Below are 14,976 nucleotides of genomic sequence, written 5' to 3' on the forward strand. Positions count from 1 at the left end.
CCACTTCACCCACCAACAAAGCAGCTGTCTGTCCTGTAAGAGCTGATGGCTCCCTGCTCCTCCCTGCAGCGCAAGGCTGCTCAGACATGGACACTTTGGGGCAAGAGGAGATCACTGGCTAAGCCCATCCCTCCCTTCCCCACCAATGACCTGCCTATGCCAGTATTTCCCAGGGGACAGAAAATGACCTTTTAATCCCGCTGCACTTTCCAGCTAGAGTTCTTTTAAAAATCATTTCTTTCATCAATTATTTGATTTAAAGAAATGACTTGTACGGATCTACTGATAACACTGAATTTTGGAATCAATGTGCTAATTTTAAAAAATAAACAAAGTTCTGGACATTTGTTTCACAATACTGTGAATACACTTAACACTAAAGTTAGACAGGACAGAGACTGGTACCTTTTATGTTTCTCCCCACAATTTAAAAAAATGAACTGGGACAATGTCCGTCTTTTTCCAGCTTAATGCTGCTTCTTACATGTGGAAGTACACATTCCTTGGCAGTTTGCCTTTGGAAGCTGTATTTACTTAGATTATTTTGCAAGTTGTTCTGTGGCTATTCTTTTTTAAATGTCTTCAGATTTCAATTTGTATAGTTTAAATTTTTCCTGAAAAATCAACAGTCTCATCAAGATTTTAAAATTTATTACCATTTCGAATATACGTAAAGGAGACCAAGATGGCGGCATAGGTAAACACCGCAGCCTGCTGCCGCAAACAACCACTTCAAAAATACAACTAAAAGACGGAACGGACATCACCCAGAACCACAGGAAGGCTGGCTGAGGAGAGACTCTTCAACTAGAAGGAAAAATAACAGCACTCCGAGGCTCAGAGGAGGCGCAGTGTGGAAAATACTCAGGTGCGGAGGTGCGCGCGCAAAGTGGGCTGGTGGCTGAGGGCGCGGTTGTCGTTTTCAATCAGGAGGGAGTCTCAGACTCTGAGCCCCAGATCTGGGCGAATCGCTGGGGACTCGGACTCCAACGGGAGAAGCGGGATTGTCTGGCATCAGTTGGAAGGTAGCTTTCGCTCCCGAGGTTTGCAGCGGTTCCTGGGGTTCTGAGAAGCAGAGCCTCTGGGAACGGGACTGAGAGCGGCCATAACTGCTCCCTCCTCCGCCCTGTTGATCCCGCCCCGCCCAAGCCCTGCGCAGAGCCATTTGCCGGATCGCCTCAGGCAAAGGCTAGATTAGCACCTCCCCAGAGGACAGAAGTTTGCCCACGGCAGACACAGCTGATTCTCACAGCCAGTCGGCCTGGTGGTCAAATCCCTCTAGTATTAACTACAACAATCAAGGCTCAACTAGAACAAGACTGCGCACAAAGCCCACTAGGGGGTGCACCAAGAAAGCATAAAAAATGCGGAGACAAAAAAACATGACAGAAATGGAGGATATAGAGCTAAAAAACGCAATTTTGAGGGCTTGCAATAAACTTTTGGAGAGCCTCACGAAAACTAATGAGACCCTCGATGCTATGATAAAGAAACTAGAAATTAAGCATACACGGTCGGAAATAAAGAATATTACACCCAATAGCAGACCAGAGGAGCGCAAGAATCAAGCCAAAGATTTGAAATGCGAAGAAGCAAAAAACACCCAACCGGAAAAGCAAAATGAAAAAAGAATCCGAAAATACGAAGATAGTGTAAGGAGCCTCTGGGACAGCTTCAAGCGTACCAACATCAGAATAATAGGGGTGCCAGAAGATGAGAGAGAGCAAGAAATTGAAAACCTATTTGAAGAAATAATGGCAGAAAACTTCCCCCACCTGGTGAAAGAAATGGACTTACAGGTCCAAGAAACGCAGAGAACCCCACACAAAAGGAATCCAAAGAGGACCACACCAAGACATATCATAATTAAAATGCCAAGAGCAAAAGACAAAGAGAGAATCTTAAAAGCAGCAAGAGAAAGAGACTCAATTACCTACAAGGGAATACCCATACGACTGTCAGCTGATTTCTCAACAAAAACTTTGCAGGCCAGAAGGGAATGGCAAGAAATATTCAAAGTGCTGAATACCAAGAACCTACAACCAAGAATACTTTATCCAGCAAAGCTATCATTCAGAATTGAAGGTCAGATAAAGAGCTTCACAGATAAGGAAAAGCTAAAGGAGTTCATCACCTCTAAACCAGTATTATACGAAATGCTGAAAGGTATCCTTTAAGAGGAGGAAGAAGAAAAAGGTAAAGATACAAATTGTGAACAACAAACATGCATCTATCAACAAGTGAATCTAAGAATCAAGTGAATAAATAATCTGATTTACAGAATGAACTGGTGATTATAATGAATCAGGGACATAGAAAGGGAATGGACTGACTATTCTTGGCGGGGAAAGGGGAATGGGAGATGCGGGAAGAGACTGGACAAAAATCGTGCACCTATGGATGAGGACAGTGGGTGGGGAGTGAGGGCGGAGGGTGGGGCGGGAACTGGGAGGAGGGGAGTTATGGGGGGGAAAAAAAAGAGGAACAAATGTAACCTGAACAATAAAGATTTAATTAAAAAATATATATTTTATTGATTTTTAAAAAATATATATTTTATTGATTTTTAAAAAATATATATTTTATTGATTTTTAAAAAATATATATTTTATTGATTTTTAAAAAATATATATTTTATTGATTTTTAAAAAATATATATTTTATTGATTTTTAAAAAATATATATTTTATTGATTTTTAAAAAATATATATTTTATTGATTTTTAAAAAATATATATTTTATTGATTTTTAAAAAATATATATATATAAAATAAAAAAAAATATATACGTAAAAAAAAAAAAAATTTATTACCATTTCTTTTACTATAACTTACTTTATTTTCTTGTGTTTTGTTACATTCTCTTCAACACTGCATTCTGTTCATTTTTTCTTTGATTATATTTGCCAGAGAGTGGTTTGACTTATTTTACTTTCCCAAAAACCCAGCTCATAGATTTGCCTTATTTTTTTTCTTTCAAGTAAATGACTTTACTATTTGTCAGTAGAAATGCCACCATCCCCTCCAGGGTTCCTTGGGGCCTCTGCACTTCACCCCCATCTCCTCCCTCGAAAGGGAGACTGAGCCGGAGTGCGGTGGAGGGAGCACTGAGTGGTAAGGCGGCCAGCAGGGGAGCCACAGGAGGCTCCAGGGCCCAGTGCTGTTCCGAGGACATCTGGCTGCAATTTCTGGCCTCAGGTTCCATCAGATGAAGGCAATGCCCCAGCCCCTCCCTGTGTTGCATGCTGCCCTCCCTGAGTGCAGAGCGTTTCTGGTTTGTAACTAAACGTGCTCTTAGGCTCCACCTACCAGTACTATTTCCCACCGACTCCTGCAAGAACTAACACCTGCGCTATCCCTTGAGCCCATGTCCGGGAACCTAGAAACCAGTGGCTCTAGACATGCTTATAGGGTCACCACAGGGACGACCTGTGGTGGTTTGTGTTTGTTTCTGTGGCGGCTGCACAGCACTTGGTGATATTTGTTTTTAAAACATTCTTAGGTTTGAAGCATTGGAGCCATAATCCCTGTGACATGGGCTTTTAGTACCAAGACCAGACAGTCCCAAACAAACAGGGTGGGTTGGTCACCCTGCAACCATGCACCAGGCTGCGAGCCCCCCATGGCTGCAGCTGCTCCTCTGCCCATGAACTGAAGACAAGCCTAGCCCTCCATTCTCTGTCTTCAGAGGAAATCTGTGTGGAGGGAGGAGCCCCGACGTGGTCAGGGCAGGACGTAGGAGCACAATTTCCACTCTGAGTTAGCATCTGAGGCTTCCTTGTGCTGAATACTGTGCTGCTCAATGTTGGTGTCCAGCAGTTACCTTGTGGGATGTGTCACCCAGGGTGAACTTCCTCCTGGCCCACTCTGCTCGCTATCCCTGAGAGGAAGGCAGCCTAGGGTTTGCCTTTATCCAGACGCTGCCCACAAAAACAACCCTTCGGCAAGCACCTGTCTGGGCTCTTCTGCCTGCTCTCCGGGGCAGGAGGTGACTGCATCCCAGGGCGCAATGTGCCTGGGGTCCTGTCTGTCCAACTCTAGAACCTGTGCCAAGTGGGGGGTCTCTAATGCGTGAAGAAGAAAAGTGTGAGTAAGTGTCAAACACACCAACTCTGTCCCTGTCAAAAACAAACTTCCAAAAAGCTGCCATTTAACCGACCAATGTTTGTCCACAGGAGGGGAAACAGTGGGTTGGGCTCAGCCTTCTTTCTACCCACTCCCGGGTCAGCAGGCAGTTCTGCTTCCAAGGGCAACACATGCCCAGTCACCAAGGGTCCTTCTCGATACCACCCCCCAACTCCTTCCTCCCGCCAGCCTCTCTCCACAGCATCTGACTAGAGAAGACTCGAGAAGCCATATCAGGGACTACAAGACTGATATCATCTTAACCCCAAAGCTGTACAGAGCACACTCAATACCGGCACCTAGGGTGCCCACGCTGAAGGCCTGTGCCCACATACCTCTTCATCACTGGGCTCCATGGGCTGGCACAGCCAGGGGGTGTCCACCAGCTTCCTGAGCTGTCGGTCCATCTCGGCAAGAGCAGCCCCCAGCCGCTCCTTCTGAGGGGGGTCCAACTGCTGCTCCCGCGTGGGGAAGAGAGACGCGCTGGTTATTAGCAGTGGAGGTGGGGCCACGCAGTCCCCAGGGCTGAGCTCACTCAGAGAGGTCCTCTAAACCTCCCCTTCTGAGGAGTGTTGGGGGAGAGAATTAAACTCTCCTTTCATAAACAGTGGAGGAAACCACGCCTGCCGGACAGTCACACTCACAGGGCTAACGCTTCACTTGCCTCCCTGTGCCGTGGGGCCCTCTGTCAAAAGGGACAGACCAGCCCGCCGGCACCAGCTGCAGGAAATGCCCTTCCATTCCAGGATAGCATGGCACAATGGAGGGAAGAGCAGAGGGTATTAAAACTAGACTTTTGGGGCCATTCTCCGGCTGTGTGACTTTTAGCAAGTTGTTTCGCCTCCTCGGCCTTCCAAGTCCTCATTTTTTAAAACAAGAAGGTTGGTCAGGCCATCCCTCGGCCTTTCCTATTTTAGCTCCTGTGACCCAGTAACCTCCCCACCCTGAGTGCTTCCCCAGAGCCGCCGCTTCAGCCAGGTCTGCAGGGCTGAGTGAGGATGGGAAGTGAGCTCGTGTGCCTACCAGGGCCCAGGAGGATGGTTGCCGACCTACAGACGTCTAAGGGAGAATTCTGTCTACGATGACAAAGGCGGTCACATCTGCAGGAATCTGACATGCTAGGGATGGCGTGGGTGAGGTGTGGCCAGAAGTGTGTGCTCCAACCACACAGTCAGGTCACAGAATCTCTGAGGCCCCTCCCAACAATGAGTAGATTCTTAAAGCCAGAAAATCTGGACTGAAATGTGCGACAATGGCCAAGTCCCACAGCAAGAGCCCAGCTCCTCAGCTCACCAGGGCCATCTTCCCGGACAGCAGCAGCTCTGTCTCGCTGCGCAGGGCCTTCATGTTGTTCACCATCTCCAGGACAAAGCTGCAGTTCAGCCCCTGAGAACAACCAGGATAGACACCATGGAGGAGGCCCGAGGGCTACACATGCCCAGAGGAGCAAGACCGGAAAAGGGCAGGTACCTCCGTGGTTCTGGGCTTGCTGTACACACGGTCCATGGACTTGGAGCTGGCGTTGACGGCGTGGGCAAGTTCCTGCTCCATGTCTCGATGGGACTGAGCTATCTCTCGGATGCTAGAGAAAACGAGAAACACCACACATCAGAGCAGATGAAGGGTGGTCTAAAGTGGAAGCTGTAAGTGCACTGCTCCTAGGAATCCAGGACAGGTGTGCAGATCTGTGAGCTGGCTCTGAAAACACCCGTAGATTTTAAACTTCCATCTACGTAAACTGAGTAGCTCTCAAAGAGGATCGGTGGAAATAAATCAAAGCCAAGGGCAAGCAGAAACCCTGCTGGGCTGCGTGAAGGAGGCCAACCAGCACCAAGGGTTTGGGAGGAGGAACTCAACCCATGCATGCCGGCGATGGACGTGGAGCCTGGCGCTCCGGTGAGCAGAAACTGACCTGTGGATAAGGGCTCCCGCCGCCTGCCCAAACTGGTCCATCTGGGTGGCCTCTTCCTCGGACAGGATCCCCAGGTGCAGGGAGAAAGACGGCGGGCGAGGCAGTTCGCACTTCTGCTTGTCTTCCCAGGACTTCAGCGTGTTCTCAAATGCCTAGGGCACGAGAACCCAGAGTTACACTTTCTACTGCCCTCTAGGTGAGCATGTCTCTACCAATGACAAGCACACCTGACATGCTAGGCTCCCAGAGAGGGAGAGGCAGACTCTTCTACACTGGGGAAGAGAAACGGTCCTAGGAATTCCTACACCGTTGGCTTAATACCGGCGTCTAAAAAAGAATAATTTCCTAGAACTAAACATTAAAAACCCCCGAGTCTTCTTATAGAAGCAGCACAGGTGTGCCTGCAGGTGAGCCCTGGCCCCAAAGGCAGCCTCTTACCCTGTCTCGGGTGAGCATCTGGGCCCGGTTCTTGTGGATAATCCGAATGTATCCCGGAGGTTGGACCCAGGCCTCTCCGTCCACCTGCACAGGCACGCCCTCCTCACCCAGGATGGAAATCTTCACCGTGCGACACTGAGCAAACATCACAGCATTACTCGTGCACAGAGCTCACCAAGGAGCCTCACAGCCTCTGAGCACTACAGGAACCTTCCTGCCCTGCACCCTGCACAGGCAGCTGCCCTCTGGAGCAGCAGGCACCACACCCACAGCCAACCCTGCAGTCAGAGCATCCCTGTCCAGGTCGAAGCTCAGGGAGCCTTAGGGTCTGTGCCCTGGCCCCACTGTCCCCTCGCCCAGAACTGCCTCTGTGATCGCAGAGGAAATCTCAGTGATCAGACACAAACGCCAGGCCCAGGGTCGGGACGCACGGCTTCCAGGAGCCACTGGGTCCCTGAGCACATGCGACACCGAACAGAGCCAACAGCCCACAAGTGGGGAAGAATGCACTGCTCCTCTCTGCAACAAAAAATGCAGTCAAAGACCTAAAACAGTGACATCCCAGCAGCCTCCTTTGGGAATAGGCGGGACAACACAGGCTGCGGCTCAAGTCAGCTGGTGTGTCAGCTCCCACCCAGGTTTCTGGGCATAAAGCACCACCCTCCCCTACCCCACAGAAATAAGTAACGGGGAGGGGGTGGGGTGTCGCAGAAGCTACATCCCCTCCCGCACTGGGCCTCAGAGTAGCTAGGCGAGGCCACACTTTCTCCACCGGCCATATATGCTCAGCCTCTGTTCCTAAGCACAAGTTGCCGCTTCTGAAAGCTGCAGGCATGGACCAAATCCAGGCCAGGCCTGTCTCATCTCATCCCACCTCAGCAAGAGGGGTAGACAGGGGGCACCCCCAGAAAAAGTCAGGGCAGGGAGCTCAGGCTGGGTGCTAATTGGTCCCAATTTTGAGCACCCATTCTTCTGGGCTCTGCACCAGGATGCATTTATTGGGGAGAGTGCAGTGTCAAGACTGTGGTTCTGGGCCAGGTCCTGCTCTCCCAGAGACGGCCTCCCAGGCCCTCCCTGCCTCCAGGACCACAGCCAGTACCTGGGCAATCCGGTGATGCTGCAACTTAATGACCCGAGAGACAGCCATCTGCATACTGCCAAACACCGCGACCACCTCCAGGATCTTATCATCAAAGGACGGAGCTGCGAAGGTCTGAAAGGTGGAGGCAGAGCTGACCTGGGCTCCCACTTCCCTGAACACACGCCACATACTTCTCCCTGTTAGGGCTGTTGCGCTGGTGAAAGCAGACAGGCCCCTACAAGGAGGTGATGCGTCCTAACTGAAGCAGCAGCTACAGTATGAACCTGTTACTAAGATCCTGAAACCAAGCTGCCTACGAACAAATCCCGGATCTGCCACTTACTAGCCTTGTGACCCTGGCAAGTCACTTCATTACCCTGTTCCTCAGTTTCCTCATCTGTAAAGTAGAATAATACTGGTACATGCCTCTAGGGGTTGTTATGAGGACTGACTATGTGCACAGTCTCAGAAGAGTGACCAGCACATATTAGTGTCCAATTAGTGTTAACTATTTTTATTAGCTCTTATGTACAAAGGAAGCCATGCCCCTGGTTAAAACCTACCACTGCCTCCCAGAGTTCTCAGCATAAATTCCGAAGTTCTCCCCTGGCTTATACAACCCCATGTGAATTCTAACTTCTCTGCACCCTACCCGCTGCACAGTGCCATCAGACAACTTCTGCCCCATGTCACTGTCTAGCCACTAAGCCTTCCATCTGCTGCTCCCTCTGCCTGGAACAGCCTCCTCCTCTTCTTCCCTCCCCCAACACTCCACCTGACCTGGCTGACCCCAAATCATCCTTCAGGACTCAACATAGATGTCCCCTCCTCCTAGAAGCCTTCCCAGATCGCCACCAGTCAGGGTTGGGCCTGGCTTCTGCGTCACACCTGTGCCTCTGAGCACATCTGTTCTAGTCAGCCTCCCTTCTCATGAGCAGGGGACACCACCTGTCTTGCTCTCCACTGTACCCCCACTGCCAATACAAGAAAGGTGGTGTGCATCCATCCCTCTGTATCACTGACAGAGCACCCCAAGTGCTGATGCTCTATCAGGGCCCCAAGTGGCTAATGCTCCTTGAAGGGGCTGCCTCTCTAGTCACCGCCTCCCTGCCCCCAAGCTCAGGCCCATGCTAACCAGAACCCCTGTACGTACATCATCTTCCTTGGTGCCCCCCCAGAAGTTGGTCCCTCCGGCATAACTGGGAATATTGAGGACAGCAATTCCTTGGAGACTGGGAAGCGGGATGGGCCGCCCATCACACTGCGCGGTGGAGAAGCAGGAAAAGGAAAGGAGAGATTCAGGCATCAACCAGTCCTTCCTCACAGGCAACCCGCCCCAGGGCCGAGGAGGCCCCGCTGTGGGGGGCTCCCACCGAGGGGTCCACAGGGAGCAGCGCTCACAGGAAGCCCCCAGCTCACCTCCAGCAGGACCTTTTGCTCCAGGTTCTTATAGGTCCTGTGCAGCAGCTCTTTGGTCCCCAGCACCCCATACCACATCATGTTCTTGGTTCGGCTCCTAGAGAAGGAATGACAGAACGGGCGTAGGTCATGGCTTTCTTTCTAGTTAACTACAGTCATTGCTAAAAAGTGTGGGGTGGCATCTGATCACAAAAGGGTGAGACTCAGCGATTCTCAGCGACCCCTTAAGGAAGGACATGTTCCTGTTAGTATCTATGAAAGTAAGGCACAGAGGTATGTTTATTGACTGGAAAAGTAGTATTTCTCAAGAGAGTAATCATACCCTGAAAGGTAAAACTTCACAAAAATTTTATAAACCATGAGCTTTTCTGACTATAAAATTATGTTTACCACCCGACAATTGAAAAGCACATCTGTAAGTGCTGGTGATCAATGCTGCTGGGGGTTTCTGTCTTTTCTGGGTGTGCGATTTACAGGTGGAATAACCGGCCTGCCATCTCCTGACGCACTGTCCACTTCTTAGCACACTTTGTGTTGCCTGCCCCTGGATAGGAACCTCACAGACTTATGAGTCTCCTAAGAGACTCAGTCCCTCTTCCCATTGACTGGGGTCACTCGCTTTCTTATGCTGAATTTGCCCAAACCTGGACAGCCCTCGGGGAAGCCTCCTCTGAGCTGGCCTCTTGGACTTTCACCTGCTTCCACCCACCTTTGAAAGCACCTCCATTTGTAGACACAAGGCATTCAGGTAGCACACTGCACATCCTTTTATCTGTTGACTCCAAAAATTACCTTACTGACCAGGAGAAATGAGGAAGACTCGAGGACAGGTGTGCACACAGGTGTCACCCACCTGCACTTCTCCGGGTGCTCATCACGCTTGTTGTTGAAGTCCAGGGATATCTTCGCATCCAGGCCAATGCCAAAATAATTGTTCATGACACATTTCTCTGTGTAATACTCTCTGCAAAAGGGGTTTCAGAGCAATTAAAACAACCCTGTTTAGCAGCTTCCCAACCTCTAGCAGTTCTTCCTGAAGGCAAAACTCTTTTTTTTTTTTGTAACAGTGTTGAGAAATAATGTATATACCATATAGTTTACTCACTTAAAATGTACAATGAGATTTTGGGGGGCTGTTTTTCATTTTGTTTTATTAATCCTCACCCAACGATATTTTTCCATTGATATTTAGAGAGTGGAAGGGAGAGGGGGAAAGAGAGAGAAACATCAATGTAAGAGACACACATCGATTGGTTGCCTCCCACACAAACCCCGACCAGGACCACAGATAGAGCCTGCAACTGAGGTACATGCCCTTGACCAGAATGGAACCTGAGACCCTTCAGTCCGTGGGTCCGACCATCTGAAAACTGAGCCAAACCAGCTAGGACTACAACGCAATTTTGATGCAATCACAGAGTCATGTAACCATCACTACAATCCATTTCAGAATTACAGGATCACCCCAAAAAGAAAGCTCACACCGTTAGCCAGCACTCTCAACCCCTCCCCAGCCCCCGACAACCACTAATCAACTTCTTATCTCTATGGATCTGCCTCCTCTGAACATTTCATAGAAATGGGGTCCCAAAACAACAAGGGGCTCTTGCGTCTGGCTCCCTTCACTGAACAGTGTTCCCAGGGCTCAGGGCCTGGAGGAAGCAGGGCTTCGGGGGCCTGGGAAGTGGACAGGCAGGCCACAGAAGGCCATGGCAGCACAGACAGAATGACCAGGTCCTGGGGTGACGGGTGGCGGCCTGGTGCCCCAGCCTGGGTGGAGGAGGAAAGCAGCTTTGGGCTCCCTAGGTGAAGGAGAAGTCTCCCCAGTCTGAAGAGGAGAGAACAAAGATAGACCAATGGCTGTGGCGGCCAGACTTGGAACCTCAGAGATCTCAGATTAAGAAAACAAACAAAATATGGAGTTGTGGGGGGGAGGGGGGGCCAGGACACTGCTCACAGGAGGCCTTTTCGAGGAAACAATGTCAGGAAGGGTCCAAACAAGAGCCCAGGCAACCCCGGGAGGGGCCTGGAGTGAGGAGCAGACAGGCCTGTAGGTGGCAGTGGCAGGTCCTAGATGGGATGCCCAAGCACTGGGCAGGCCAGCACGTGGCAACAGGTGTCTGAACAGAGGCAGCTCCCTGGCAACTGGCCTGGCAGGACTGTCACTCTGCGTACTTCCAGCTTCACCTTCCCAAAACCCAGAGTCTCTGTAACCGCACATTTCTCAACAGCTCTCCCCGACCAAACCAAACACATGGTTGGCAACTTCTAACCAATCACTACCACCTGTCGCTAACTGCCCAGAACTTGCTATCAGCCAGCAGAAAGGAAAACCTAGAAGAATGGGTTTTCAAACACCATCTGTGTCTGCAATGGCGTGTACACACACAGGAACAGATTCAACTGAACTGCTGTACACACTGCTCACTGCCTCAGGCCAGGGGCAGAGGACACAGTGCGGGAGCACAAAGCAGCTCTGGAACTCTCCTCCCCACACATCTCAGCCCAGGACAGTGTCTCCCTGGGGATCACCAGGAGCTTCCAGCCCAGGGATCTGTGACTGCAGCTCTAACGGGAGCAGACCCCATAGGAGAAAGCAGCAGAACAGCAGGGGGGGTGGGGGGGTGGAGGGTGGGGAGGAAGTAGTCAGGAAGAGGCGCCAACACAGGGTCAGCCGAGGTTACCAAACAGTGATAATGAAGAACAAATGGAAAGTTAGTTCCCAACTGGAGTTTCTGAACCTGCCAAAAACTCAGAACATTACATATATTCAGAAGACGCTGCCTCATGACCATCGGAAATGAGCCAGGACAGGCTACATCCCATCGTCCCATTTCTGGGGTTTCCTTACCAGCTGACACCAGCTGGAAAAGGGTCCCCTAGTCAACTGCTCACAAATTACTCCAGTTAATGCCAAGTCACTTTTCTAGGCTCCAGCATTCTTTTACCAACATGCCCCCTTGGTTCATGCCACACTCACAGGTTTTCTGGTTCGGAGTTGAAGGGATCAGCATTAATTAATAAGCGACTGATAACTGAACCGCCAGGCAAGGAACCAGACATCCCCGCGCGAACATCTGTGAGGGAGACAACCCATATTCATGAGACAAAAGCAAACATACTGGTGATAGAAATCAACACCTGTGAGACACGTACAAAAATGGCTTGTGAAGACAGTCCTCATTAAATGTACAAAGCTCCGCCAGAATGAGCTCTTCGTACGACTCATCTTAGAACCCAGTCATCCAGCTTTGGAAGGCTACAGTCATGAGAAATAAACACCTTCAAGCCGCCTGCATCAATTTAAATCACACATTAAGGCAGAGATGAAACCTATTTTTGAACGTTCTGCCCATCCATGCCTCCAGTAATATCTTTATCACTGGCTACCCAAATGCTCCTCATTTCCGAGGGCTCACTTCCCAAGGGCTTCTGGAATTTTCTTTTTATTTAGTGGAGATTCACTAGAAATTGACAAATCACTTATAGGAGTAGATGGTGTGGCTAGGAGGCCTCCAGACTCTACCTGAAGCTGGTTAAGGGAGCCTTGCTGGCAATTTCAACCCCTTATGGCATTCCTTCCTATGAAGATAAGGTCTGTCACCACTGCCCCGGAGTTGCCTGCACTTCATCCCAGCAAATGAGAGCAAGGGCAGGGAAGAGGACTGGGCCAGCCCTCCCGGCGGCTAACTGCTCCTGCTGCAGTCATACTAGAAACAGAGGCACGACTCCACAGTCCCACCCACAGCCTGCCACCCTCCTTGTTCACTCAGGACAACTATTTTGCCTGCTTCACATGCGTTCCTGGAGCCCCACCCCCCTACCCCCACCTGCGAGGCGATCTGGGTGCCATCTGCCCTTTGTAATGACTAAGAGCACTTTCATACCGTGACCGAACTCTGAATTCTATCTACTTTCCCAAGGACCTATAGACTCTTGGAGGACAGAGACCCGGTCTCGTTTATTCCCACAGACCCAGTGCCGGGCAAAGCGACGGGCCTGACACCCTCCCACAGACAGGCTCACCACTGTGCCCACCTGGTGGTGGGAACACTCACTCGGGAAGAGGATCTTCGTGTTCAGCGCTGGCAGGCCATCCCGGCTTCCTGACTGGGGAGGAAGAGAGGCAGAACTCCCTTTGCTGATCAGCTTCTCACATGGGGACTTGGACACTATAAAAACAGGACACAAAGCCACAAGACTGTTCAAAACAAACCATGACTGACTACTGGGAAAGTTCACTAGGGAAATGCCAGGTGGAGGGGCCGGGGGAAGTGAGGAGCTTACAGGCCACTGGTCAGCCCATGTGGAGCTGGTGAGATAAAGAAAGAGGCCCAGAGAGAGAGACAAAGAGGGGACAAGAGGCAAGTGGGTCTGAATGCCTTCAAGAGGGTGAGGCTGGGGCGGGGCACGGAGGGGCTGGACCCTACTCACACTGGGGACGCGTTCTAAGTGGTCATGACCATGGAGTGAACTCCGAGACAGAGACCTGTTACTGGCTTGTCTGGGTACAAGGGAGGGGCCATGAACAGCCAGGGGGCAGGGACATTCTCCACACCTGGAGCCTGAGCTGTTCCAGGACAGATAAGGGGCACAGGAAGAGGACCCGTGGGGCTGGGTGATGCCCTGACCTAAATGCCAGGCCAGGCTGGCTCTGGCTGGAACAAATTTCCTATGTTCATGGCATGTGGCTGGCTGCAACCAGGAGGTTCTGAGATCTACTGGGTCTGGGGCACAGGGAGGTTCTGAGCCCTATTGGGTCTGGGGCACAGGGAGGTTCTGAGCAAAGCACACTCCTCAGCAGCAAGGCTCCCCCCTCCCCAGCACCCGCTCCCACCTGCCCCCAGACAAACGACGCACAGCAGGTGGTACAGGGAAAGGCCATGTGTTAAGCTTTCTGAGTGTCATAGGCCCGATCGCAGGACTGAGGGTCACCCAGCTGGCGGCTGTACCTTTGCGGAGACTTCTATGCTTGGCAACCCCGCAGCTCTCACTGTGGCACACGGTGTCCTCTGACTTCAGGTCCTTTTTCTCCTCTGACTCAGAGAGACCTAAGACAATCATCTCCTGTTCTTGGGTCTGGGCATTCTGCTCATCGACAGCTGCATGGAAAGAATGTCCACAGCTCAGCCCAAGGACATTACTGTAGGAAAGGCCGGGCTGATGGAGGTCCTGCTGAACAGACTCCCCTCTTCATCTACCAATTTGATTTTCCTTCAAATGTCCTCTTGGCTACAGCTTAGACCTGAAGCTCCCACCTCACCCACTGTCCCCCTGGGCCTACCACACTGCAAGTACCATGGGCACCGGGCATCCGTGCCAGCTGGCTGGGGAGGAGGGCCCAGAGGCTGGAGATGTAGAAAGAAGGTGAGTGAAAGATTGAGAGCCTAGAGCAGCCCTGGGAGATGTGGTGAGGGCTCCACCTCGTGCATCCACCAGTATGTAGGTAGGAGGTCACGACTTATTCTTCTCACGGAAGCAAGAAGCAGGCTGATCTGCTCAGAGTGAAAAGGTGAGGGCTAGGAAAGCATCTGAAGGGTGTGGACGTGTGAAATGGTTTCCGAGGGTAATGACAGACAAGACAGACCCAAGACAAGAAAAAACTTGCCGAGGAGGGATCTGGGGGTCTCGGCAAGGTTGGAGGCAATGAAGTTCACAGGTCAATGTGGTTTTTCAGCATTCTCATCTAAGCTTAGCAAACCGAGTCTGGAGAAAGGGAGAGACTAGCCAGGCAAATCTTTATCCTATGTGGTCTATCTACCTCTCCCAGGCCCCAGGCTGATGGTGGGCAGTCAGCACGCCAGGCCAATGACCTGCCCATGCCCAGGGCACCCTCCACCACTGCAGCAGTCCTGACTCAGACACCATTGTGCACATGGTCCCCCCACTTCTCTGACCACCTCCCTGGGCTCCCCCAACCTCCAACCTCTCTCTGTCCACTGACTTGATGGATGGGGCCCACCTCTCCAGGTGTCCTAAGAGCACCTCAGTTCTAAGCACCA

At 51.0% G+C, this 14,976-nt stretch overlaps 1 protein-coding gene across 3 annotated transcripts in view; it reads right to left on the reverse strand.

The window, feature by feature from the left end:
• DGKD (diacylglycerol kinase, delta 130kDa) overlaps positions 1–14,976 on the reverse strand; it is an 87,067-nt gene that overhangs the window by 7,498 nt on the left and 64,593 nt on the right. For all 3 annotated transcript variants that reach the window (XM_005882936.2, XM_005882937.2, XM_005882938.2), the window contains 12 exons: positions 13,927–14,076; positions 13,033–13,146; positions 11,955–12,051; positions 9,828–9,938; positions 8,975–9,071; positions 8,709–8,816; positions 7,574–7,687; positions 6,475–6,609; positions 6,037–6,188; positions 5,595–5,706; positions 5,418–5,510; positions 4,460–4,579 (listed from right to left, as the gene is read on the reverse strand). In XM_005882936.2, the coding sequence (XP_005882998.2) occupies positions 4,460–4,579; positions 5,418–5,510; positions 5,595–5,706; positions 6,037–6,188; positions 6,475–6,609; positions 7,574–7,687; positions 8,709–8,816; positions 8,975–9,071; positions 9,828–9,938; positions 11,955–12,051; positions 13,033–13,146; positions 13,927–14,076 (1,403 nt within the window). The remainder of the gene's footprint in view (positions 1–4,459; positions 4,580–5,417; positions 5,511–5,594; positions 5,707–6,036; positions 6,189–6,474; positions 6,610–7,573; positions 7,688–8,708; positions 8,817–8,974; positions 9,072–9,827; positions 9,939–11,954; positions 12,052–13,032; positions 13,147–13,926; positions 14,077–14,976) is intronic.

The sequence above is a fragment of the Myotis brandtii genome, unplaced genomic scaffold, assembly GCF_000412655.1.
Source record: "Myotis brandtii unplaced genomic scaffold, ASM41265v1 scaffold744, whole genome shotgun sequence".
NCBI classification, from domain to species: Eukaryota; Metazoa; Chordata; class Mammalia; order Chiroptera; family Vespertilionidae; genus Myotis; species Myotis brandtii.